General features: G+C 50.0%; 1 protein-coding gene across 2 annotated transcripts in view; it reads right to left on the reverse strand.

The window, feature by feature from the left end:
- Positions 1 to 26,502, reverse strand: part of ADGB (androglobin) — a 2,161,023-nt gene that overhangs the window by 841,006 nt on the left and 1,293,515 nt on the right. For both annotated transcript variants that reach the window (XM_069606692.1, XM_069606693.1), the window contains one exon: positions 15,192 to 15,285. In XM_069606692.1, the coding sequence (XP_069462793.1) occupies positions 15,192 to 15,285 (94 nt within the window). The remainder of the gene's footprint in view (positions 1 to 15,191; positions 15,286 to 26,502) is intronic.

The raw sequence follows: 26,502 nt of genomic DNA on the forward strand, positions 1-26,502 counted from the left end.
CAAGCGTTATCAGTGGTATACCAGGGGAATACCACTGGGATGGGTAGTTCAATACCACTGTATGTGTAGTTGGTTGCCACGGGAAATGTGGGAATGGGGAGAGAGAGTGAAATAAAAGGAATGTTACTCCTGCAGTGATCACATCTCCTAGACAGAGGATAATGAGTCTCTGTGTCGAAGGTTATGGCTACCGGGGCCCAAAGAAACCTATTGGTGCAACATGTACAGTGGCAATGGCCAAAGGACATGTCTAGAGGGCCCCAAATAACCTATTGGTGCCACTGGCATGACCAAGGGCCATGGCTAGTGGGCCGTGAAGAAACCTATTGGTGCAACATGTACAGCCGTGGACAATGGCCATGGCTGAAGGCCATTGCTAGTGGGCCCCAAAGAAACCTAATGGTGCAACATGTACACTGGCCACAGCCGAAGGCCATGGCTAGTGGGCCCGAAGAATCTATAGTATACAGCAATTAGAAGAGAGTTAAGGTGATCAGATTCAACACAACAAAACCCCTGAAATTCAGCAATTGCATTTCGAGCAAGTCCACCTTAACTATGTGCCCCCTGTTGCGCAGCGTATGACCACAATGACGATCCAGCAGATAATGGCACTGATGACATCACTAGTGACAACACCAATTACATCATACATTATGATTGACAGGCACACGTTAAAAAGCCCATTGGGGTGTATGGCTATTACGTAATGTATCTGCCCACGATGCAGACACGCCCAGTGACATGTGAAACATCACCAATGAAAGCAAGGCTTGATCGGCTGGGAACTGAAATATATCTCATCTGGAATAGTTACCTGTAGTCCTCGAACTTAAGTTGGAGAAATTCAATGCAGCCGGTGATAGTCTCACATGCGTAGGCTAAGCAGAATTGTACAGGGCTAGCATTGTGTTGTAAAGCCATGCCCCTAAAGACCAGAGGGTGCTCTTTCAGGAAGTTCATTGTTACTGTAACAGACTGACAGGGTAATTCATAGAATTTCGCACAAAAGTGGCGCATGCGGCTGGCGCACAGTGTGCGCGTGCGAATGTCTGCGCCAGCCGTGTGCGCTAAAATCGATATCCGCGCACAGCGTATTCATGGATTTCAGCCTCCAAAACCAGCCGTGGCGCAGAGTGGCAGCGACTCTGCAGCAGCGCCAGTTACGCCCCCAAGAACGCCCTCGCGCAAGGAAAAGCCATCAAAATTCCCAATTCATTGCAAAGGGCTGCACTAACCCTGGACCAGTATACAGGGCTGCCAAAGAGCAAATGCTGAGCGGGGAACGTGTATTACTGGGGTGTGCAGGAAGTTCCACACGCGATTTCAGCAGGGTACGTGTATTTCTGGGGTGCAGGGAAGTTCAATACGCGATTACAGCAGGGTGCGTGTATTACAGGGGTGCGCGGGAAGTTCCACACGCGATTCCAGCAGGGAACGTGTATTTCTGGGGTCAGGGGAAGTTGTACATGCGATTTCAGCAGGGTACCTGTATTACTGGGGTGCGCGGGAAGTTACACATGCGATTTCAGCAGGGTACCAGTATTACTGGGGTGCGCGGGAAGTTCCACACGCGATTTCAGCAGGGTACGTGTATTTCTGGGGTGCAGGGAACTTTTACACGCGATTTCAGCAGGTTACCTGTATTACTGGGGTGCGCGGGAAGTTACACACGCGATTTCAGCAGGATACCTCTATTTCTGGGTTGCGGGGATGTTTAACACGCGATTACAGCAGGGTACCTGTATTACTGGGGTGCGCGGGAAGTTACACACGCGTTTTCAGCAGGGTAGGTGTATTACTGGTGTGCGCGGGAAGTTACACACGCGATTTCAGCAGGGTACATGCATTTCTGGGGTGCGGGGACGTTTTACATGCAATTTCAGCAGGGTACGTGTATTACTGGGGTGCGGGCAAGTTTCACACGCGATAGGCCCTGTGCGAGTGGGGTACGTGTATTTCGGGGGTGCAGGGGAGTCCTACACGTGAATTGGCAGTGTGGGTCCTCCCAAGTGTTCCCTCTACACCCTCCACGGCCCCTGCAGGCAGACCACACCACAGGGGACTACCCTGCACCCCTGGTCATGTCCCGCAGGCAGCCCATCCACCATGGGCATGCCCCCCCAGCCAAGCCACATGTCACCTTGCACTAGTGATCACCAACGCATTACCCCCTTGTACTCCCACCACACAGCAGTGCAGGGCACCTGCCAACAGGCCCCCACTCATGTCCCCTTGCACCCCCAGCACTGAGGGGCACCTGCCAGCAGGCCCCCACTCATGTGCCCTTGCACACCCACCCCCACAGCAGTGCGGGGCTCCTGCCAACAGGCCCCCACTCATGTCCCCTTGCACCCCAACCCCCCAGCGCTGAGGGGCACCTGCCAACAGGCCCCGACACATGTCCCCTGCACCCCCAACCCCCCAGCAGTGCAGGGCACCTGCCAGCAGGCCCTGACACATGTCCCCCAGCCAACACGTCATCACAATCTAGATCCCTGGCCCTTATGGCCAGCCTCCACCTGCCAAAGACCCACCCAAGTATTGCATCCACCCACATATAAATGCCAATTACATGATACAACCCCAATGGCAAGTATGTAAATGAACACATGTCCGTCACACACACACAATGGGTGCAAGTGAATCTCAAAACCCATATCATGACATGCATGAAACCAATGAGACAATACCACACATCGAAGTATGAAGAAAAAAATGTATTAAAAGCAACATGAATGGAATTAAAATCAAACAAACGACAATGGAAATTAAAAAAGAAAAGTTGCATGTCCGTAAAATAATGAAAAACAACAAATCATAATCCACAGGAAAGGTGTCCAAAGTCACAGTTCAAAAAATGAAATCCAAGGGAAAAACAAAAGTGAAAACCATTGCTCCAAGGGGAAATCCCAAAAAAAAGTAGAATCCAACAGTTAACTATATACAGATGAACAATCCAGGGCCCATGATCCCAACTGAAGAAATGAAACCTATCAAAAACTACTACCTAATAAAAAAAACTATATACAAACATGTGGTCCATTGTACAAGCGGTCCAAAATAAAGAAAAAACCGAAGGAAACCTAATACTAACCAAATAACTATTTACAAGGGCAGCAGGCAAGTCCAACGGCTCACATGTTGATGTCCCCAGCCAGGGCATCATCGAACTCCTGCTCGATGTCCCGGAGGCGGTCCTCTTCCATGGCCCAGAGGGTTCGCAGGGACGATGACATCTGGAACTCCAGGGCCCTGCGAATGGCCTCGAGGCACTCGGCCCGCCTCAGGGCCCTACGCATGGAGTTCTCCGCCCTGACCATTGTGAGCCGTGCCTCTTCCGCCCGCTGCCGCTCCTCATCTATCGCATGGCCCAACCGCTGCCACACGGAAGACACTTCCCATCCAGGGTCCTCCTGCCCTCCGGCCGATGCCTGCCCCTCCGATGTTGATGGTCCCGAGCCATCATTGCTCCCACCTACAGCCTGCTCCTGCTGCTGCTGCTGTCCATGTGCCCTGTCCGATGGTGCCAGCACATCCTCCATCTGCTGGTCTCCAGTTGTGGTGTCCACCCCTGCTGGACTGCCAACTCCCGACTGTGGCAGGGATGGGATCTCCACCAAGCTGGTTGTGTTGGTCAGGCCAGGTCCACAGGGGGCCCTGGTGGAATCTGGGCCGGAAGACGATGTGGAGAACGACCAGCGCATAGCATCCACAGAGGAGGAGAGGTCCGCCAGAGTGCGAGTCACATGTAGGAACCCTCCGACCAGGGCCCCTCCCAGCAGTGCCACGTCACGACGCTGCTTTTTGTGATGGTGTGCGTTCTCTGCCCAGGAAGAATGCACCTCATCACGAATGACACGTGTGCGCAACACGACACCCACCAGGACGGATCCCATACGGTCGCGGGACCCCTCGCCTGCAGGTAGTGGAGAGGCAGGTGATATGGCACTCTCCCCTACCTCACAGGGTCAAGGACAGCGACATGCACAGGCCCCTCCGCGGTGACCTGTGCTGCCTCCTGACCCTGGCCCTGGACTGCACTGCACCACTTGCACCATTGGTACTACCCCCACCAGGCCCCATGTGCGGCTCAGTAGCGGGCTCCTCCTCCTCTGTGGAGACCACCAACCTGGATGTCTCCACACCGTCTTCCGCCATTGGAAGCCCCTGTGGGGGCTCACCCGGTCCTTCCGCCACAGCCGTTGAGGCAGACGCAGCACCAGCCCCCTTGCTCCCGGATGATGATAATTCCTGGGAGGGTGGCTGGGCCTTGCGTCGCCGGCCAGTGGAGGCATCCCCGCCGCTTGGCTCCACAGCGCCGTCTCCGCCCTCTTCTTTACTTGACGCTGCGTAGAGGGAGACATAGAACACAAGCATCAGGGTACAGTACAAAATACCCTAGACAGGAAGCAATAACACATGAGTGGCACTGTCAAATGTCACTTCCATCCTGTCATTCCACAACACATGGGTGAATGCACACAACACACATGCAGAAACAGTCCGGGCGCCTGCAATCAACATCAACATCCATGTAGAAGGGCCCCTGTAAACCAAGATGTTGCCTTCAAAGTCACATGCATCCATGGCGTTTCAAAGTCACACACACACTTCTCAGGCAAACACACACACACACATGTGCACCATACATGTACATGACATCAGCACCCATTCCTCACCCCCCCTCCATGTCCAGGAACAGAGATAGCCATGCATTCATGTGTGCATTCCACATAGAGCTCCCCATGTTGCTTTAAAACACATGCACCAACCATGTGGCTCACACATAACTGGTCTCACATGCATGACCATGATGTCCCTGCACACACACACATCCATACATGGCCTATGTCACACATACAGGTAAGCATCAGACTACCAGCACACTGCAACATGCCCTGTCTCAAACAGCAATGCTTGGCCACTTACCGCTCAACTCCAGACGGGTCTGCCTCAGAAGGATCTGGGTGTAAAGCGCTGAGCCTACGCGTTCCAGGACCCTCATCTGGATGGAAGGCGCCGGGCCTTGTCCTCCCAGCGCTTCTTGACGTGCTTGATGTCGCAGGTTATTTGAAATACCTGACAGCAGTGCAGTATGCGCCGGCACTTTTTCGTCCGACTTCCTGGTTTCCAAGGAAACATGGGACGCGTGACGACGTAGTACTGAATAGTGGTCAGGTGACCACGCACAATGTACGTGGTTACCTCAGCAACCACTTAGAAGCCATTTTTCACCTTTTTTGCTTGGAACGCGGCTCCCCGTGGACCAGCGTATATGCAACACAGGCAGAGCGCGAGTGAAGTGTTAGACAGAAGCTCATCCAGACTTTTAATCAACATTACGGGTGAGTCTGTGCCCCACAATTAAGAAGAATTAGGTATAACGTTTGTATACATATAGAACAATGATTACAGTATACATCATTGTTAGTATTACTTTTCTTTAAATTTAGAATACAGATGGCTGGAGTGCTGTACGCAAGAAGTTGTTCTTTAAAGAAGGGTGCTAGACACCACAGGAAAATGATTAAGGTAATTTTGTAAACATGATAGTCATGTATGGGATTCATTTTGGATTTAGAAATGAATGTGCGCAAACATGTACCTACTTTTACCTAACAAGGGCTCCATGTTGTTGTTGTTTTCTTCCCCCCTACCATCTAATCTTCCATCTTTAATGAATTACCTTTACTTGGTATGTATGTTTTTCAATTATTCACTTTATGTATTTGTTGATTTGTGTACTCAACTATGGTGAACTATGTGAATATTGGTTATTTACTCTCAAACTATTGATTGGAATTATAATCTTGTTTTGATTTGGAATTTTCTCATGATGTGGATTGAAACATTTTAATTTATTCTCGTATTATAATTATTTAAGAATTTACAATAAGTGGTATGGTTAACGCCCTGAAGAAGGAGATACACTTCGAAATGCATTGGCATTAAAACAACCGTACACAAAATGAAACAAGTCTGCTTCTTATTTAGCAAAACACCCAGCTGTTGATGCTCCTCAGATTCAGGATTATACTCTCGAAAATTTTCTAAAGTGGCTCTAAATACGATTTTAGATATCCATGAGCGATGAACTCTAAGCTTATTAAACACGAAAACAAACACAATCTGAACAGTGAGCTCCAGAAGAGCTCCAACGGAGAGCGCCGGACCTAGCTAGATGTGTTCATCCAACTTTTTCTCATATGATGTCGCGAGTTGCCACCCCCTCCGCGTTGATGGCAACCACTACGTCGTCCCAGATCCTCTCCCGTCCTTCCTTGTTGGCGCGTGATGTTCCGAAGAGGGCATCATAATGCCCCAGGACATGCTCCACCAGGACACCAACTTGGGTGGCAGTGAAGCTGGTGGCCCTCTGCCTCTCTGGTTGGGGGTTGCCAGTGGTGCCAGATGGTGTAGTGCCCGACATGGCAACCCAAGAGGCAGGAGTGGGTGGGCAACTGGGTCCTGGGGCTGGGCTGTGGAGCGATGGAATAGCAGTCGGGAGTCTTCGGTTCCAGCAGGGGTGGTCACAGCAACAGCACCCCGGGCTGACGTGCAGGCAGCAAATGGCAGGGAACGTGGGCAGCAGGCAATCAAGCAGCAGCAGATGGCAGGTGGGAGCGTGCTCGGGGCTCTGGGGGGCAGTAATTCGGCCTTCTGGGCAGGAGCGTGGTCTTCCGTGTGTGAACGCGTGGCCAGCTTGATACGGAGTGATTTGGCACATGAAAATCTTGCACGTCAGTGTGTAATTCGAGGAAAAGCCCTTAGCGCATAAGCGCGTCAGCGCACGTAAGCGATTTCAATGGACCAAAGGCCCTTAGCGCGTAAGCGTGTCTGTGACGTGACACGCGCGGGTGTTTCCCTCATAGCACGTGATGACAGAGCACACGTGGAAAAGCTGCACGTCCGAGTGTCAGCGCGTGTAATTGGAGGAAAGAACGCGTACACGCGTAAGTGATGTGTACGTGTGGGCTGCTTTAAAAGGTACGTGTAGAACGCCATTTTCTTGTACGTGCTTTTCGTGGAGAGCGAGTGGGTAAATTTTGTACTTCTTGTAGGTTCACACGCGATTACTTCACAGCGTTTCAAGTTCGTACTCCCTGTTACCTCTGACAGTTTTCATTTTTCTACTTTTTTTGGGCCTGTTTCCTCAAACAGTGTTCACTTCTCATTTTGTCCTGTCTCCTCAGACAGCGTACAATTCTTCTTTTGGCGGGGGTGTTGCCAACGCGCACACACGCGTTTTTCCACGTTCTTATTCCAGGCAGACGGTGAGTTCCGCACGTACTTAGCAACTGTGCTTGCCCCGTGTGTCGCACTCCCCTTCAGAGGTCATTGTAGGCTGCATGTATTACGCGTACGCTTATTTTTGTGTTTCTGGGTGCCACAGCGTAGTGCGGGTTCATTTTTCCACGCACGTGGTCTACGAGGGGTTGCGTGCACGTTTATTTTTGGTTTTGGGCTGCCTCTGCGTTGCGTGACCCGTCATCTTCCCCCAGGGGTCACAGACAGCCTTGTTAGAGCACTAGGGTGCCAATTCCATCTAGTACCCTACCCCTTTGACCCCCAATTGCCCAGGACAATAGTTTACTGCTCCTCCCATATGCACAACAACATCAGTGCCATGGCTGGGAGGCAACCAAGCGGTAAGGGAGGCAAAGGTGGCCGACCTTCAAAAGGTGGACATGGTGGGCTCGGTAGGGGATGTAGCCAGGATTTGCAGGGTGCCCCTAGACCCCCATGTGTGGAGGACCAATCAGGGACACCCATGCCCCCCCCATGGTTGAGAGAAACGTGGCTGAGACCATCCCAGCTCAGCCCCTGTTGGACCAGCCCATTGTGGCACCTGACCTGGCACAGGATGACTCCCTGGTTGACTTCCAGGTCAGCAAGTCTAGGCCACGTGTGGCGGTGTAAGTTGTTGTCACCAAGGCACGTGGATCTGGGGCAGCTATGTCATCTGCTGCCCCAAGTATGCAGGGTGGTGAGGCTGCAGGGGCAGCTGCAGCTCCATCCGCCCCAGCTCTGACTCTCCCAGCCATGACAGTGTCGGTCCTGGTCCATCATACTGATGTTCCCCCTGCCAACATCACACTTCAGACAATGCCTGCACCAAGTCCTATGGTCAATGTGCATTCGCACACTCCAACAACCGAGTCCACCGGTGATTCTGCCCCTACTGACAAGAGCGGCGTTAGCCACTCTGGCTCCGCTCCACCTTCTAAAAAGAGGAAGAAGGGTGCTCTGGCACGACAGGTTGAGACCCCAGGCACGTCTACACACTCCGGCACGTCAAGGAAGCCTTTCTTTAATGACGCGGAGCTTAATGCACTTGTGAGCTATGTGTCGCAACATAGCCACGAAATGGTGGTGACTGCAGGGTCCAAGACCACACCTGGTCAACGTAAGGTAAACTGGCAGACCATCGCCGACCACATAAGTGCCCTTGGATTTGTGAGGCGCTCAGCTGATGATTGCTACAAGCGGTGGAACGACCTGAAACGCAGAGCAAAGGACAAGCTGGCCTCAAATCATGCCGCTACTCTGGTGACTGGCGGTGGGTCTCCACAAGAGGACAACAAACTCACTGAACATGAGGAACAGATCCGAGGTGTGGGAGAACTACCTGATTACGAAGCATTGTCCGGTGAGTGCCCATGCGTGTGTGTGTGTGTAGTGCATGTGTATGTATTTTTGGTGACGGGTTCTGATTGAGTGCCAGGTGAGGGTGTGTACTCCAGAGTGTTATGGGTCACCCATTTCCTTCCTCACATGGGATCACGTGCCTTGTATTTGGCTAGGACTGCATCCCTTCTGCCCACAGTATCATATTAGGTCCACAATTGTGCAATTGACCTTGTACTGCCATCTTGCAACTACATTGGTCAGAATTTGTAAGTGTGCCTTCAGGATAATATTTTCCACTCTGCCCTTTTTTGCTAGACATTTATCAACCATATTGTGACATATGTGATATGCTTCGGTCATTGTTTACTGGCCACACTGGGGCAATGCTTTACCTGGTTATGTACACAATGACACCATTCAGGCTGATGGAGTATTGGCCAGCACAAATGTTTAGATGAGTGCCTGTTTGCATGTGGAAAATGACAGATGTTTCCTGCGATGTCAATGTGACAAAAAAAAGATCAGCCAACTATTACTGTATTCTTGTACCTTGCATGTGTTGCAGTGAATGGCACATGTGTACTCAGTCCTAGTATGCGGCATTTTTCATGTCATCATGTCCATCTGACATGGATGGGTGACAGTACTCAATCACTGACATATGGCTGTACTTGTCAAATGTACCATGGCTATGCTAAATGCCATCTGTGTGCTGCCATGTGTCATGTATGTGTATTGGACATGCCACTCACAGGCCAATGTGTGATGGCAGTGCTACACAGCATGCAGGAAATGTGTTGCTCTCCCATATTGGTGTCATCAATGTCTGGCTTTTGCCTCCCCTTACTACTCAGTGACAGTGCAGGCATGGGAGGGTTATAGTCATGTGGGACATGTGTGAATCATGTACTGGTTCTGTAGCTTGACAGGCCTATTTGTGTGCTATGGTGCTAATGCCTGTTTCCATTTTTTCTCTTTCATGTTTTTGCAGGGGATGACGCACTTGATGCTGTTGAGGTTGAGGAGATGGTGCAGACTCGAGAGGAATCCCAGGCACGACCGGGCACCAGCGGGGGACGTGGTGTGGTGGTGGGTGAGAACCCAATCCTCCTGCAGACCATACTTTCCAGGGGTGTCTCTGGGTGCACCTCCCCAGACCTCTATTCAGGTGCTGATTCGGATGATGAGACCTATGTGCCGTCACAGGTAAGTGTTTCTGGCAGGGATTCTGTTCTGGCCAACCCACCTGCACCAGGGGTAGATCCCTCTAAGGGGATGTCAGTGTTGGTAGAGGTGCCTTTGGTGGTTACGGATTCAGGGTCACACTCCACAGCATCTGATCCTGTTCCTGGGCCAGCAGATCAGTAGGGGAATGCAGTCCTGCAGCCTAAGGCGGTGCCAGCACAGCAAGGTGCACATCGCTTTGCCCCAAACAGGTGTGGTGCCCGTCGACGCGGTAGCCGTACACCACCAGGCAATAGCGTATGGGAGAACTCCATGTACGCTATGGCAACCCAACAGTCAGCATCAGTTGAAAGGATGGCTCAGGCAATGGAGAGGGTGGCCACTTCCATTATCCCCCCCTGAAAGGCAGATGGAGCAACTACAGCAGGCAACAGACTCCATTTGCCAATCACACAGGGAAGACATGTTGGCGTCCAACAGGGACCGACGGGCGGCACTGGAGACTCTGCGCCAATCCATCTCAATAGAGTCCCAGGCCCACAGGGAAGCCCTGAGTGCAGAACTCCATAACCTCAGGCAGACTCTTCTTGAGCTTGAGACTTCCGCTAATTTTAGGGCAGAACAGCGGCTGGAGCACCTCACAAGTACGCTCTCAGCTGAGATGCAGGCAACTCGGGAGGAGATCCAGGCATCACGTCAGGTGTTGCATGGAGATCTCCGCACTATAATCCTCCAGAAGGAGACCTTCCACACCCGCATGCTTGCTGCCATGGAGGACCATACCAGGGCTTTGCGTGGGCTGCCTCCCATAGCACCACCACCTCCTGATGCAGCAGCAGAGGGTCATGAGAGCGACGGCAGCAGTTCTCCCACATTGGCATAGCCGTGCAGGCCATGAGCCCATGGAGGTGTTTTTTTTCCCAACATCCACACAGGTGGCTGTTGGTGCGCACCCTGTCCTCGGACCTCCTGGGAGGCCTCCCTCCACCCCCGGCCCCCACATGGCCATTTTTGATTTTTTTTTTAATTATTTGACAGTGTGTTGCCTTGTGTGGCTCGCGTGGGCATCCACTGTATTCCGGCTGGGCACATGCAGGCTTGTCCTTTTGGGTTAGATGCTTGGGTTCATGAGACACACAACCCTTCTGCTTCCCGTTTCCATGGGCTTGCAAAGGGTGTGACCAAGTGACAGTGATGTACACGGTGACGTTGGGCTCCCATGAGCTGTGTGGGCAGACTGTAGTCAATACTGTGTAGACATTCCTTGTGTATATTGTTGTTGTATTGTACACTGCATGGTGTATCAATGTATGATTTTGCTTCCATGTCTCCCTCTGAATTTGCAGGTTCATTCCTCATGTCTTCACAAGGCCGTCTACTTTGGAGATGGAGTTCATGTTGTATGCAGTACACAGACCAATTTTGAAGGCTGTAAGACTACAGTTTGAAGGGGGCGATGTGGTGGCATATTCAGGTTGTATGACTACGACTACTTTAACTTAGTACTGTCATGTTTTAGTAATGTTTGAAGTTGTCTAGATGCATTGTTTAGTTGGTAAGTATTTGGTCATGTGTGTTGTTAGTTCAACATTACTAGGAGCATATTGTGTGTGGCCAGTTTCCATTAGGGACACTGTACTTTGTGACACTTGTCAGGTTTTTGGGATTGCTTTGTTTGCTCTCACATAGCATGACATGCCATGGTGTGTTGGGTGGCGGTGCTGGGGAGGGGTTGGGTGACATGGCACTGTTCTCATATTGTATTTTGCAAGGGGGTCATGCATTTAGCAGCATATGTGTCTTTTGATGACACAGCATTGGTGGTGTTTCTGTAGGTAGGGATGCACACATTGTGACACTTCCAGGTGACCAATCTCAGGATGGCATGGTTGTGACAGTTGACTGTCCCTCATGTCATCATCATTGATTGTCAGCTGGTATGTGGCAGGGCTGTGTGCACTCCACAGGGGTGTGTTTCTAAGTGAAGTAATTAGCCACCAGCTGTGTTCGGGCTGCCTCACCCCGTGCCTTTTCCCCTCCCATGCGCAGCGGGCGTGCATGTGGTTGGGGATGTGGGGGCACCACCATGTCCACGGGCAGGCCCCGGCGTGTTGCAGCGTTGTGCAGGACACATGCTGCCACTATGATCCTGCACACTACTGGGGGAGCGTATAACAGCTGCCCACCAGAACGGTCAAGGGAGCGAAAGCGTGACTTGAGCACTCCGAATGTGCGCTCCACTATGCCCCGGGTTGCAATATGGGCTGTGTTGTATCTTACCTCGGGTAGCGTGGTGGGGTTCCGAATTGGCGTCATTATGTGGGTGCTCAGAGGGTAGGCACTGTCCCCTGGGGAGGTGGTGATGGGTATCATTAGTGAGGTTGTGACATTACTCAGTATCTGGCATGCATGCATGTGCTGTGGCATTTATACTCACCAAGCAACCATGTATCGCCATGCTGCCCAGCTTCTAGGTCCCGGTTTAGGGTTGACATTCTGTAAATGAAACTGTTGTGGGTGGACCCTGGATAGTTGGCATATACTGAGGTGATGATTCCCTTGGCATCCCATACTACCTGCACGTTGATGGAATGCCAGTGCTTGCAGTTTCTATAGATGTGCTCTGATCCCCTGAGGGGACGTAGGGCCACATGGGTGCAATCAATGGCACCTAGGACTTTGGGGAATTGTGCCACCCTGTAGAAATCCTGGACGACAGCCTGCCTTTCTGCAGGTGTTCTGGGCAGGTATATGTGCCTGCGCACTGATGGGCGTGCAGTCATGATGGTCAAGACCTGGTGTAGGCAGCGTGACTGTGTGTTTCCTGAGACACCCCGCCCACTATGGCCCTTGTCTGCTGAAATGATCCGGTGGCCAAAAAGTGCAGTACATTGAGGACCTTCTCCAGGGGGCTGAGTGCTTGGGAGCAGAGGGTGGGTGATGTGAGGTCATCCTCCCACTCACTGACCAGGTCGAGTATTATGTGAGGTGGAAACCTGTACCTCCCATACACCTGGTCATCAGGCATGCCAAAAAGGCTGGTTCTGGGTGTGAAAATTCTGGGCCTGACTATCCTCCTCCTCCTCCTCCTGCGGTATCCCACAACCACTGCTGCTAGGAATGGTATGTTCATCCTGGCGTCTGAGCTTGCTTGTTGTTTGCGCGCACTTTTATGCTGCCCGGGTACACGTACGCCTGCTTCCTGCTGGCGTACGTGTTTCCAGATTAGCGCGTCTTTTGGCGCGTGCGTGTGGGCGTTCCGCACATTTTCCTCCTGTACTTCCCCGCCCACCACAGATTTACACGTACCCCGCTCGCACAGGCCCAATCACGTGTAAAACTTCACGCGAGCCCAACTTCCCGCGAGCCCAACTTCCCACGAGCCCCTGAAGTACACGTACCCCGCTCGCCCAGGTGAAACTTCCTGCGCACCCACGAAATACACGCTATTGTTGACACAGCGGGTGTCCGTGTTTGTCGTGCACCCCTTTGCATGTCATTTGTCCTGGAGGGCCACAGTATGGGAAATTCATCAGAGCTGTATATACGTGCTTTTTGATAGCGCTCATTTTTTTGATGCGCAGGGACGCTACCGCCTGCCTTCGTGTGGGGACATGTGTTGATGTATATAGTAGACTTTTGGTTTGTGTCATGGATTCTCCATTTCACTGCTGGGGGGTGGGGGTGCTGGGGGACATGAGTGGGACATGAGTGAGGGCCTGCTGGCAGGTGCCCCTGACTGCTGGGGGGTGGGGGTGCTGGGGGACATGAGTGGGGGCCTGCTGGCAGGTGCCCTGCACTGCTGGGGTGTGGGGGTGCAGGGGGACATGAGTGGGGGCCTGCTGGCAGGTGCCCCTGCACTGCTGGGGTGTGGGGGTGCAAGGGGACATGAGTGGGGGCCTGCTGGCAGGTGCCCTGCACTGCTGGGGGGTGGGGGTGCTGGGGGACATGAGTGGGGGCCTGCTGGCAGGTGCCCCTGACTGCTGGGGGGTGGGGGTGCAGGGGGATATGAGTTGTTGATCATATTGCAAGGTGACATGTGCCTTGGCTGGGGGGCATGCCCATGGTGGATGGGCTGCCTGCGGGACATGACCAGGGGTGCAGGGTAGTCCCCTGTGGTGTTGGCTGCCTGCAGGGGTCGTGGAGGGGGTAGAGGGGACACCTGGGGGGACCCACACTGCCAATTCACGTGTAGAACTCCCCGCACACCCCCGAAATACACGTTCCCCGCTCTGACAGCAAAATCGCGTGTGAAACTTCCCACGCACCCCAGATTTACACGTACCCCGCTCGCCCATGGCCAATCGCGTGTGAAACTTCCCGCGCACCCCTGAAATACACGTACCCAGGCCAATCGCGTGTGAAACTTCCCGCGCACCCCAGATTTACACGTACCCCGCTCGCCCAAGGCCAATCGCGTGTGAAACTTCACGCGAACCCCTGATATACACGTACCCCGCTCGCCCAAGGCCTATCGCGTGTGAAACTTCCCGCACACCCCCGAAATACACGCACACGCTATTTTTCACACAGCGGGTGTCAGTGTTTGTCGCGTACCCCTTTGCACGTCATTTGTCCGAGAGGGCTACAGTATGGGACATTCATCATGGCTGTATATACGTCCTTTTTGTTAGCGCACATTTTGGCGCACATTTCTTTCATGCGCAGGGACGCTACCGCCTGCCTTTGTGTGGTGGACGTGTTTAGGCCCGTGCGCTGGTTTGCCCTATTCGATTCCAAGAATAGTTGTAGGCGAGCGTGTGGGCGTTCCGCGCACTTGCCTCCTGTACTTCCCCCGTGACGCCCTAATTTTCACGCGTTGTTCCCCATTCGGCGTGTCACGCCCCGTGGTATGCCTACTTTTGTTGTGTGCGCCGCGCTATGTGCGCTTTCGCTGTGCGCTTAGCGCACGCGCTTTGAAGACGTGTGCGCCAGCATGCGCCATGCAGTATTTTGGCACACATCCTGGGATTTCCTCACGCACGGACTTCCATGAATCGCTGTGCGTGGGTTTCGCTGCGTTTTTCGCACTGGCACTGCGATTCGCACGCCTTTGCACTCTTGCGCCGAAAATTTCAGCGCACATTAATTCCATGAATCGGCCTGTGAATGTGCACAGCTGTATGCAAATAAACCTGACCAACTGTTACTGCCTGGGTTGCCAAGTGAATTTATGAAGGGGAGGTTTTTACAAAATTAACAATTTTCTAACACAAAAAGTAAATTCCACAACAAATGTATCCTGGGACGTTCTACATTGTACTTTACAGATTATCAAAGACAAAATACAAAAAATATAGTAAAAGAGCTCATGACTTTGTCATTGTGTATGTCAGTGTTTGGGAATCATAAAAACATAAAACAAAAACTACCTCAAGAGAGCAACACCGTAATTCTCTATATTTTGCTCTAGCGTGGCCCATATCTTTTGGAGAGTTTCCTTCACTTTTGCATTTTCTTTGGTTCCTAAAATAGAAAACAAAATACATTACATTACATTCCAATACTGAATATTGCAAATCACATGCAAAATATGTTTCTGGCTTTACAGCATAGTTACATTTTTCATGTTTCTACTGTATTTAATTCTTCGATTGAAGTACTATCACTGGTTGAAGATATGTTGTCCCAGTGCAATTCACATGAAAACACCAATTTCTACTGAATGCATTATTTTGTTATAATACTTCTGAAGCTGCGGCAAAAGTGTCAACCAGAAATGGCGCAGCCAACAGTTTTTGCTTTATTGAAGGAAGGCATGTTCACACTATTCATATATTTTAAAATTACCACTTATTCAGTACAGTGTTTTACAAATCATGGCAATAAAATTAATTACAGGTTACCAATAGTCTTTACATTTTCTACACAAAAGGAAAAAAATGTACAATCACCTTCCCCGAACGTTTATACTAGATAACCGAGAGAATCCTACAGGCAAACTTTACCAAAGCTTGCTATTAACGGTGTAATCGCACAAAAGGCAAATCATAAAGTACACTCTGACTTTGACAGGTGGGTAGTATAGGGGCCTACAAAGATGTGTGACATTGGTCTTCATTACGAGTACAGCGGTGCAGGAAATAACAGCAGTAATGTAGTGGTAACTAACTTACCACTGCATTACTGACGCATTACAGCACCCCGTACAACAATTTTGGTGATAAGGCAGAGGATTTTCCTCCAGCAAAATGTTTACCTTGCTGACAAAAAACAGCAAAATGTGTGGAATCGCTGCTGGCTATAATTATGCCAAAATCTCCATGGAGTCCTACAGACTCCAAAAAAATGGGGATTTACACTGCCTGCTACCACTAGTAATCCTGCAGTAAATCCATGGGACCGAGAGGTGATAACGGTAATTCCTGTTGCCAGTATTTTGGTGGATTTACGACAGCAATAGAGCCAAGCTTGCAATGAGGCACAATATTGTCCCATTTCCAAATGCCCTGAATCAGCCTTGCAGCATTCTGATCAATCTGCACACAGGAACGTTACCCAAAATAGAGAGTAAGGCTTTAATCACATCTCAAGTTACTCAGTGTACCCACCACAGCATGGTCATCCAGGGTACACCTTTGACCATGTTTCCTGCCTTTGTGATGAGGAAGAGATCTGTGTCTGCCAAACCCTCAATTTTGCATTTTAAACTCTTATTCTAATAAAGGGAGGAAATAATGACAGTGTGTGGGTCGATTATAAAGGGATAATAGTGTAAAGCAGCAGAGCCACCTGTGGTAAGTCAGACTCAAGAGACAGACAAAAGGTCATGTTTGCAACTTAGATTTTTTCTGAAGTAGGAAATATAACGAGAGTGAAGCAGCCGTGTTGAGAAAATGGACGATGGCAGCGAGAAGCCTTGAGGAGAGAGACCAATGCTGCAGAGCTGAAAGGCACTGGAATACAGATTCATGCAAGGAACAAAGGGTATTTGCTTGGCTCAGGATCAAGGATGCCAAAGCAAGAAGTAACTGCAAGGAACGAAAGGAGTTGAAGAGGATAAGCCATGTGCATAAGACATATTTCTCTTAGATTAAGTAAAGAAGTGAATAATTATGAGTGCCAAGTATTGAAAAATTTAAAGATGCAGAAAACATATGCAAGACAGAGCAACCGAGTCTCCAGAGGCCAAGAGGAGTAATAGCACCCAATATAATTGAATCAAATAGCACTAAATAGAAGAACAGAATGGACAAAATCACGGTCTCCTCACACGTGGTGTAAGACCGGAAAACGAGGCCTATTCATAAAGCTCCAGACGAAGATAGCCATGTACCTTCACTTCCGTTGAAGTTTGGAGGAAGAGAATGGCCAGCAATGTCAACTACAAAGAAGAAGCCTTGGATTAAGGCTTAACTGATGAGATATGGTAGGCTAATTGGCTAAGAAAGGCAGTTGTCTGACGTTGTCCTCCGGCACCTGGGTTTCGTTGCTTACGTGCAGCTAACGAGCCGAATGTCGAAGGTTGGAAGAAAGTGCCAACCAATCATGAGGGATTAAGTGATGTTGAACTATACATTGGGCCTCATTACGAATGTGGCGGAAAGGCAACAACGGCGCCGGTAGAGCTACCGGCGCCAATGTTACCTCTCCGCCACATTACGAGTTCTGCTTGCCGGTGCCGGACTACACGCGAGGTCTGACCAGTCCTGCAGACCGGCACCCAAGAGAAGAACTTGTGATTGCACCAGCACTGTTATTAATAGTCTATAAAGCCATCAGACCTGTTCTGAGTGAACATAACTGTGCTACCATTGCCAGAGCGACCATTTTATCTAGATTGGACTATGGTAATGCCCTACTACTGGGGGCCAGTAAACAATGCCTGACAAAGCATATTCAGAACCACGCTGTCCAGATAATTAAGCGGAAAGCAAAAAGTGACCATATCAGTGAGGCACGAAAGGAATTGCACTGGCTTAGGCTCGAAGACCATGTAATCTTTAAATCTTTGACAATCACGCACAAGTACCTGAAGTCCAAGATCATGGGCTACACCCCAACCCGTACCCTTAGATCCGAGACGCAAGGACTTGTTACAACAAACCTTCATAGGAAAACAAATGGGTTAGGTAAAGCCTTCCCCAATCGATCAAATCAGCAATGGAATAAACTGCCATTGAGCTTGAGATCCGAATCAAACCTCAGATTCCGAAAGCAATTAAAAACCTTCCTATCCAAATGAACTAGACATGCCTGAGTATTACTTGTCCTTCTCTGTGTCTTGGCATCCCAAGTGTCACGTGTTCTGTCCATTACATTATACAGACTATAGGTATATATGTTCCCTTAAGCAATCCCTCCACCCAATAGGTTTTTACTGTTTGCCCATAGGATGATGTCATAGCTAACGTACATCAGGGTATAAAGCCGTTTGTGTAATGGAAATGCAATGAGAGTGTGTGAGCTACAATGTGTTTGTTTGCCAGGTTTCCCTCCTTTATTGAACTGACAAAGTAGCAGTTTGCCATATTCTTTGAGTCTGTCCTGTTATTTGGGCCTGAGATCATTTGTTTGGTAATCCCATTCGGCCCTTGGAACACTCCAGGTACTACTGCACACTTCACTCCTACCTCTTGCTACTAACACCACTTCTTCTACTACTACTGCACCTCTACAGCTACTACAACTTCTTACTACTATGACTACCTCTAACTCCAACTGCTACTCTACTCAACCCACTACCAGTTTGCTACTCCCACTACTACTACCCCTTCCTACAACAACTACTACCTCCTCCAACTCCTGCTCTACTCCTACTATACTCACTCCTTACTCCCATGCACAAACACTGCACAGACCCCTCTCTCCAGTAACTTCCACACTCCTTCTGCACTCTCCAACTCTGGTCTCTCCGACATCCTCCTCCATCTCCTGTCCTAACCCAACTATGCCACATTTGACTGTTCCCACACTACCCTTTATATAGCCCACCCCACCCCCTGATTGATCAAATTACCCTTACAAATAACTAATTTGCTCCAAGGGGAGTGACAGGGAAACACTATGGGAAAGGCTCACAAGGACGTGTAAACCCCCCCTCCCCCCGCCCCCTTTCTGAACAGGGCTGTTGCATTCATGACAGAGCCAATAAACTAGCCACTGAGGAACTGTTGTTCCCTGTTGCCAGGGCCTTTTTTCATACCCATCTTTATTTTATCAACCCCTGGTGGGCTAGTGGAATCCGGGGTATGGCCTGCGTGGAGGCCTTTGTTTATAAAAGTGACCCCCCAGGTGTTTCAGTGGGTTTGTAACGCCTTCCTGGAGACCTGGTTTAGTGGGTCATCTTCCTCCTCTGTCTGCTGGAGCAGCACTTTGTTCCATGATGCTGCAGCGCCCTCTTCTTCTGCGGTCGGTGTTACTGCACTCGCCACATCCCGTGGTGCCATGCATAATTCTGCCACTCAGTCCGGCCTTTGAGCTCCCTGCTGTGGCACCACCCTCCTCCTAGCGCCGACTCCGGCTGCGCCCTCCACAGTGACTGGCTCCTTCTTTGTGGCTGCTGGCTGAAGCATGGTCCTCCTGGAATCTGGATGTGGTTCTTCTGCCTTCCCCCTGGTATTTTCGCCAGTGCCACCATCGGTGCAGGTAAGGAGTGGTTGGGGCTGGGCAGGCTCCCTCCCACCCCTGAGAGGGCCTGAAAGCAGGCACTGTCACACTTACAACAGAAACAAACAGTCCTCTGTCCAAACCCTAATCTATCTACAGTCTGTCCATTCCACTATTACATAATGTTAACATAAACATGAGCCAGAAAGGTCAATAAGGGCCTTGCACCTACTTTTGCCATTGGTGATGGTTATTACTCTCTCCCCAATGTCTCTTGGGATTCTCTCAGGCCACATGCCTGATTACTTAGTTCAAAGTGTCATTGTTTGAATCTTTCTCTTTTCCTACTGATGCTTGATCTCCAAAGAAATGTCCCTCTTTTCTTCCAGGCCGTCCATCTGATGGGAATGTTTAAGTCTTAGGGTTACCCAATGTTTCGATATTCTTTCTTGCTACCTGGGCTGGCAAGCTCTGGTCCCTTCAGTTTTCCTCTGGATCCTTTTTCCGAGATTAGTAGTATACTAATACCCTGACCCAGAGTGAGGGGTTCCCTGTGACTTTCAGATAAAAATATTTGGTCCTATACGACAGTCTCTCTAACCCTTGTTTAGGACTGCGCATCCTTATCCCTGCCTGGGAGGCTTGTGATTTGCCGCCTGCCTTGGAGCCCTGCTACTCACATCCCGCTTGATGCCGTCTTGCCTTTCACCCAGTCTGGCGATAGTGTGTAACTTGTACCTTCTTGGACATTTGGGTTTCTCACCCCTTCTTCACTTATCTGATATCTCACCCCGTTCTGGGCTCCTGATTTCTCACTCCTTCTTGGTATCTTGCCTCATTCTGGTCTTCGGCATTTCTCACCCCTTCTTGGTCTCTCGTTCTGTGCTGGGCTTTTGGATTTCGCACACCTCCTTTGGTCACCTCCAGTCCTTGCCCCCCTCCCGGTTTCACGGTGGCAGGTGCAGTAGGGTGGCTGTCTGTTTTGTCGGTGGAGAACCCCTACTCTGAATTCCTTCTGGATCACTGTTTTGGTTTCTGGTGTCAGCTCTTTCTGTCTGCGTGCAACAGGACTTCTCACAAGCGCTGGTCAACTACTTCGGGTTCGGTCGGTTGTCTTCTCAATTTGGCAGGCCCGGGCTCCACCAAGTCTCAGCTTGACTATCGGCAGCAGTGTTCCACGGACCCTCTTACTCGTTCACCCGCCATGCCCAATTTCCATGTAGCCAACAAATACATGGGCTTCTTTAGATGAACAAGTTACTTACCCCAGGTAACGTTCTTTCGACTGAATGTTCCTCCCATGTATCCCTCATCTTTGATATTCGTATCTCGCCAGATTTGCTGCTTCTGGGAAAGAAAATTCGGCAGAGGGTGCTGTGCACAATGTCGTGGGGTTGATGTTGCTCGACGGCTGCCGTGTAGAGTCGACGTCATCAGTAGTATAAATAGCTTGTGCAGCGCCCGTTGGCTTCAGTTCTATTTTTTTGTTTCATAAATCGAGGAACTAACCAGGCGTACCACAGACCGCAAGTTCTCCGGTAACGCAGAGTGTAATTCACGTAAATTGTACGGTGTGGTAGGCTGGGAGGGGCGATGAGGAATACGTGGGAGGAACATCCAGTCGAAAGAATGTTACCAGGGGTAAGTAACTTGTTCTTCGAATGGATTGCGTCCTCCCACGTATTGCTCATTCTTGATAGACTCCCAAAGCAGTGACAATTTGGAGGAGAGAGTACTATTTAAATCAATTGTGAATGGAATGAAGGACTGCGTTAGCAAAAAGACCTCCTTGATTGAAAGAGGAGTCCAAGCAATAATGCTTAATAAATGTACGCAAGGATGACCAGGTCGCCGCAGAGCAGATATCAATTATCGGGACACCCCTTTGAATAGCCGCGGAAGTTGTCATGCCCCTCGGGGAATGAGTTTGAAGCCATTCTAGCGGTTCTTTGCCGGCTAAACTGTAGCATTTGCCAATAGCCAGTGTAATCCACAGGAATATGGTTTGTTTAGTTACGGCAAGCCCCAATTTAGGCCCAGTATATCCCACAAAAAGTTGATCATCATGGCGAAATTCTGCCATTCTTGTAATATAAAAGCTTAGAGCCCTTTTGGGTCCAACCTATGCAGCATTTCCTTCTCCTTACCTAAATGAGGGGGAAGGTAGAAAGATGGAGGTTTTATCTTCTGCGACAGATGGAAGTCAGAGACTACTTTTGGCAGGAATTATGGTTTTACTCTGAGGGCTACCTTAGCCTTATGAAATATGGTATGAGGAGGATTGCATGAAAGAGCCTGGAACTCACTTACCCTGCGGGCTGATGTTAATGCCACTAGAAGTGTAGTTTTCAGAGTTAGGAGCCTTAACGGGCAAGAATGCAGAGGCTCAAAAGGAGAACAAGTTAGAAACTTTAACAGAAGGTTTAAATCCCAAGCAGGGACATTAAATGGGACTGGAGGATACACATTAGTGAGTCCCTTCAGAAATTGAACAATTAAAAGGTATCTTGAAATAGGAGACCTCTTCAGAGGAGTGCTTAAAAATGGAAAGCGCAGCCAGGTAATGCTTTTATGGTTGTAATCTGGAGCCCCAGATTAGCCAGATGCAACAGGAAAGAAAGCGCCATAGGAGTGCCACATTGAAAACGATCCACATTGTTGTTCTTGTACCAGTTACTGAACTTATTCCAACAACACCGGTACAAAGATTTGGTTGCTGGCCTTCTGGCCGAAAGCAAAATCTCCATTACGTTGTCCGGAATGTCCCAATCCTTGTATCTCAGCCTCTCAGAAACCATGAGTGAAGGCTGAGTGTCGTGACCTCCGGATGGAGAACCCGACCTCCCTCTTGCAGGAAGATACTCTCTTTGTGGAAGACGTATTGGAAGGCAGATGGACATGTCCAGAAGGTCTGGGTAACCATGTTCTCCTGGCCGAATCCGGGGCAATTAGGATCATGGATTTCCCAAACTTTCTCAACTTCCTGATCACGTGAGCAATGACGGGGAATGGAGGAAACGCGTACAGGAGTGGAAATTCCCAGTCCACCACGAACGCGTCTCCTAGAGCTCCTCTCGGGGGAAATTCCCTTGAGCAGTACATATCCCACTTCCGGTTAGTACCGGTTACAAACAGATCCACTTGAGGGGTTCCCCAAAGGGTGAAAATCTCCTGAAGGACTTCCTGAGCTAGTTCCCACTCGTGGGAGACTGTGCTCTGCCTGCTCAGAGCGTCCGCTGCCGTGTTCTGCTATCCAGCTAGGTGAACTGCAGATAGAGAGATTGCTTCTTGTATAGCCCAGAACCAGAGCTGCATTGCATCTCTGCACAGTGGTAGTGACCCTACACCTCCTCTCTTGTTGAGGTAGTGCATGGTCACTGTGTTGTCTGCATTATCAGGACATTCTTTCCCCGTACAGATGGCAGGAGGCCTTTAGCGCTAGTCTGATTGCCCTCAGCTCTAACAGGTTGAGGTGTAGTTTGGACTCTGATGGAGACTAATGACCGCTGATTCTCAGTTCGTTGGTGTGGGCTCCCCACCCCGTGAGTGAGGCGTCCATCACTATTGTTATCTCCGGCAATGGTTGCCAAAAAGATTCTCCCTTGAGAATGTTGTTCTTGCACGCCCACCAAAGAAGGTCTTGAGCAACCCTGCTTGGAACTTGCAGTTTGTCTGACATATTCCTTGAGAAATGGGACCAATGCAGGGATCTCATCCTCAATCTGGCCTCTGGCACCAGAAAAATGCAGGATGCCATAAGGCCGAGCAACCTCAGAAAATCAAAGGCCGGCAGATACTGGGCATTCTGGAATTTTACAATGTGTTGAGCTCTCACCACGGGAGGTGAGGCTTTCCCTGAGGAAGTATCCAAGACTGCTCTGATGAATAGGAACGTTTGGGCTGGTATCATATGGGACTTCTTGTAATTGAGGGAGGGAGAAGCCCAGTCTGCGGAGGAAGTGGCAGGTGATACTGAGATGTTCCTGGGTTTGTTTGGGTGAACGGGCCCTGATCAGCCAATTGTCCAGGTAAGGGGAAACATGAATCCACCCTCTCCTGAGACTCCCTACCACTACCGCCATTAGCTTGATAAAAACCATCGGGCGTAGGTCAGCCTGAATGGCAGAACCCAAAACTGATAATGAGAACCACCAACCGTGAACCTCAGGTACTTTCTGTGCTTGAGATGGATTGGCACATGAAAGTAAGCATCATGAAGGTCCAATGATACCAACCAGTCTTGGAGTTGGAGAGCCTGAAGAATCTGAGCAAGGGTTTCCATCTTGAACTTGTCCTTCCTGAGGAACGTTTCTTAAGTCCAAGATGGGTCTCAATCCTCCGTCGTTCTTGGGAATGAGAAATTAGGGGGAATACCAACCCTTGTTCCTCTCCACTAGAGGTACCTTGCTCTATTGCGCCTTTCTCTAGCAGGGCGGATCTGGAATTTTGACAGAGTTGGCTCCTGGTGGATGATCTTGGGGCCTTTTTTGAAAAGGAAGGCAGTAACCTTGGGCTATGTTTCCAGTGCCCAAGCATCTGAAGTAATGTCCCGCCATTTGTTCAGATGCTGAGAGATTCTGCCTCCCACCGGGGACTTGTGAGTCAAGGCATCATAGTGGCTTAAAGGCGGCTGCAGCAGCGGCTGAGGGTAAAGATGCCGCTGCTGGGGCTGATTTAGCATCCCTTCCTCGTCCACCACGAGGGTATCTTCTTTGCCCCCTTTGTCCGGCCTGTCCTCTTCCTCTACCAACTGAGAAATAGAAGCTAAAAGAACGACCCCTCCAAGAAGATGAGCCCGAGTAGGGGTGTTGAGGTTGTCGAATGGAGGCGCTAATGGACTTAGCCGCCGCCTTGGAGGTCTGCAGCTTCTCCAGACTCTCATCCGCCTTGCTGCTGAACAACCTCGAGCATACAAAGGGCATATTGAGCAGTCTGGACTGCACATCCGGTGCAAACCCCGACTTTCTCAACTACGCAAACCCGCGCAATACAGTGCTTGCAGCCATGGATCTGCTGAGCGGTCAGCAGTATCCAATCCTTATTGGAGACATTCTCCCATCGTCTCCTTACCATCTTTAACTAAATTCAGGAAGCTGTCCCTTTGCTCGCCTTCTGAAATGTGATCAGCCGCCATGGCAACACAATCCCACAGGGTGTAAGAAAATCTAGCTAATGTACATGTAACATTAGTAGACTTCAAGGCCATGCTGCCTGATGAGAAGACCTTGCAAGCCCATGCATCAACTTTCTTATCGTCTCTATCCGGAGGGATAGAGGGATAGGCAGACTGTTTGGTTGAAGTAGCAGCCTGTAATAGTAGACTCTGCGGGGCAGGATGTTTTGTGAGATAGTCTGGATCACTGCTCGATGGTCTATACTTCCTAGAGAAGTTCCTGTTCACAGCAGGCCCAGATTCTGGAGCTTCCCAATTGGCCACAACCTTCCTCTGAAGGGCTTTGTGGAAGGGTAAGATTGGGTCCTTCTTAGGTCCCTGCTCTAGGATGTCCATCATATGATCCTGCTTATATGCCAGGGAAGCCCTACTCCACCCCATGTAATCTGTTCATCAGATTTCTGTAACCTGAGTCAGCATGCTCCGACGGATCAGGCCTGCTAAACTCCAATTCTGGAGAAGTATCAAGTCCACTAGCAGACTGCAGGGAGTCACAGAGGTCTTTCATCCTTGATTCTGGATCAATGAGCTCTTCTGGTGAAGTCTCCTCATCAGGGGCACTTTCCTCTTCATATATGAAGGCCTTGACGATTTAAACTTTTTCGACGGCATCGGGATGGACTCTATTCCCGAGTCAATACATACGACGCCTTTTCGTCGGGTCAAGTTTCTCCACGAACAGCCAGTTTACTTGGTGTTGGCGAAGTAGCCTTTGACTTCACTAAGTCGTCCGAAGGAGCGACCGCGGCATGGCTCTTGCGTGACTCTTTTGAGAAGGTCAAGGCCGCATTCTCAAAGATCTGCATCATCTCCACTCTGAAAGCCTCCCATTTACTAGGGGAATCTGACCTAGTCAGGCACCTGATAGCCTCCACACAGGAGTCTGAGGAAGACCTATGGCGTCTCTTTTTCACCTTCTTCGAAGAAGACGATGACTGCCTCAATCGGCTTCTTGACCGAAACCTCTTTGACCATTTATGCCGAGTGGAGTCTCTAGATTCCCTGGATTTCTTTTCCCTCTTCGAAGAAGACTTCAAAGCTTCCTTCCCCACCGCCAGCTTACCCCTGCGTTCCCGGAGAGCTTTTTCCATCATGGACTGACAGGATCTGCAGTTTTTGGTACGTTGCACGGAGCCCTGACACCAGAGGCAGACGCAGTGAGGGTCAGTTATGGACATTTTAGCCCCGCAGTCGTAAGCATTTTTAAATCCCGACTTTGGGGTTGATGGTGTTGAAGATTACATTTTTCTACAGAAAAACGAAGCGCGCCGTAAGTGCTCGAAGCAAAAGCTTTCGGAAAAACAGAACTGAAGTCAAGCGGAGCTGCACAAGCTATTTATACTACTGATGACGTTGACGCTCCACGGCGGACCTCGAGGGACATCAATGCCACAACATCGTGTACAGCGCCCTCTGCCGATTTTCTTTTCCGAAGCAGCAAATCTGGCGAGATACGAATCATCAAAGATGAGGAATAAGTGGGAGGACACAATCGATTCGAAGAGGTACGTTGACTAAAATACCTTCCATGGGATTCCTTGTCCCCAAAGGCAGGGGTCACCCCCAGTGGGGTCCCACTTCCTCTGTTCCCTAGAGGGTGTTAAGCGTAGCAGGCTCACTTCACTCATCCGAAAGGGGGTGGCTCCCCCTCAGGGGGTAAAAAAGGCAAATTCCCTGGATTTGTCACACACCCTGAAATAAGATTTATGTCTTCAACGCAATAAGCTGTAATCATTTGAACCACATACAATCTTTTCTAATGCTATAGATGGCAAAGGCTTAAAATCTTGAAATGACCAAGCCTGCCATTAGCGGGAGATAGATCTGACTCCCATCTTGGTCGGAATAGCAGACCAAGCCAAAAGAGAAAATTAAGCAGAGGAAGGGGGAGACAAATATTTAATAGGAAGAACGAGTCAGGATACCTTCAGCACCTCATAGCTATTCAACTGCCCGAAGGA

Source organism: Ambystoma mexicanum, chromosome 4p (assembly GCF_040938575.1).
Source record: "Ambystoma mexicanum isolate Mex_15411 chromosome 4p, UKY_AmexF1_1, whole genome shotgun sequence".
Taxonomy (NCBI): Eukaryota; Metazoa; Chordata; class Amphibia; order Caudata; family Ambystomatidae; genus Ambystoma; species Ambystoma mexicanum.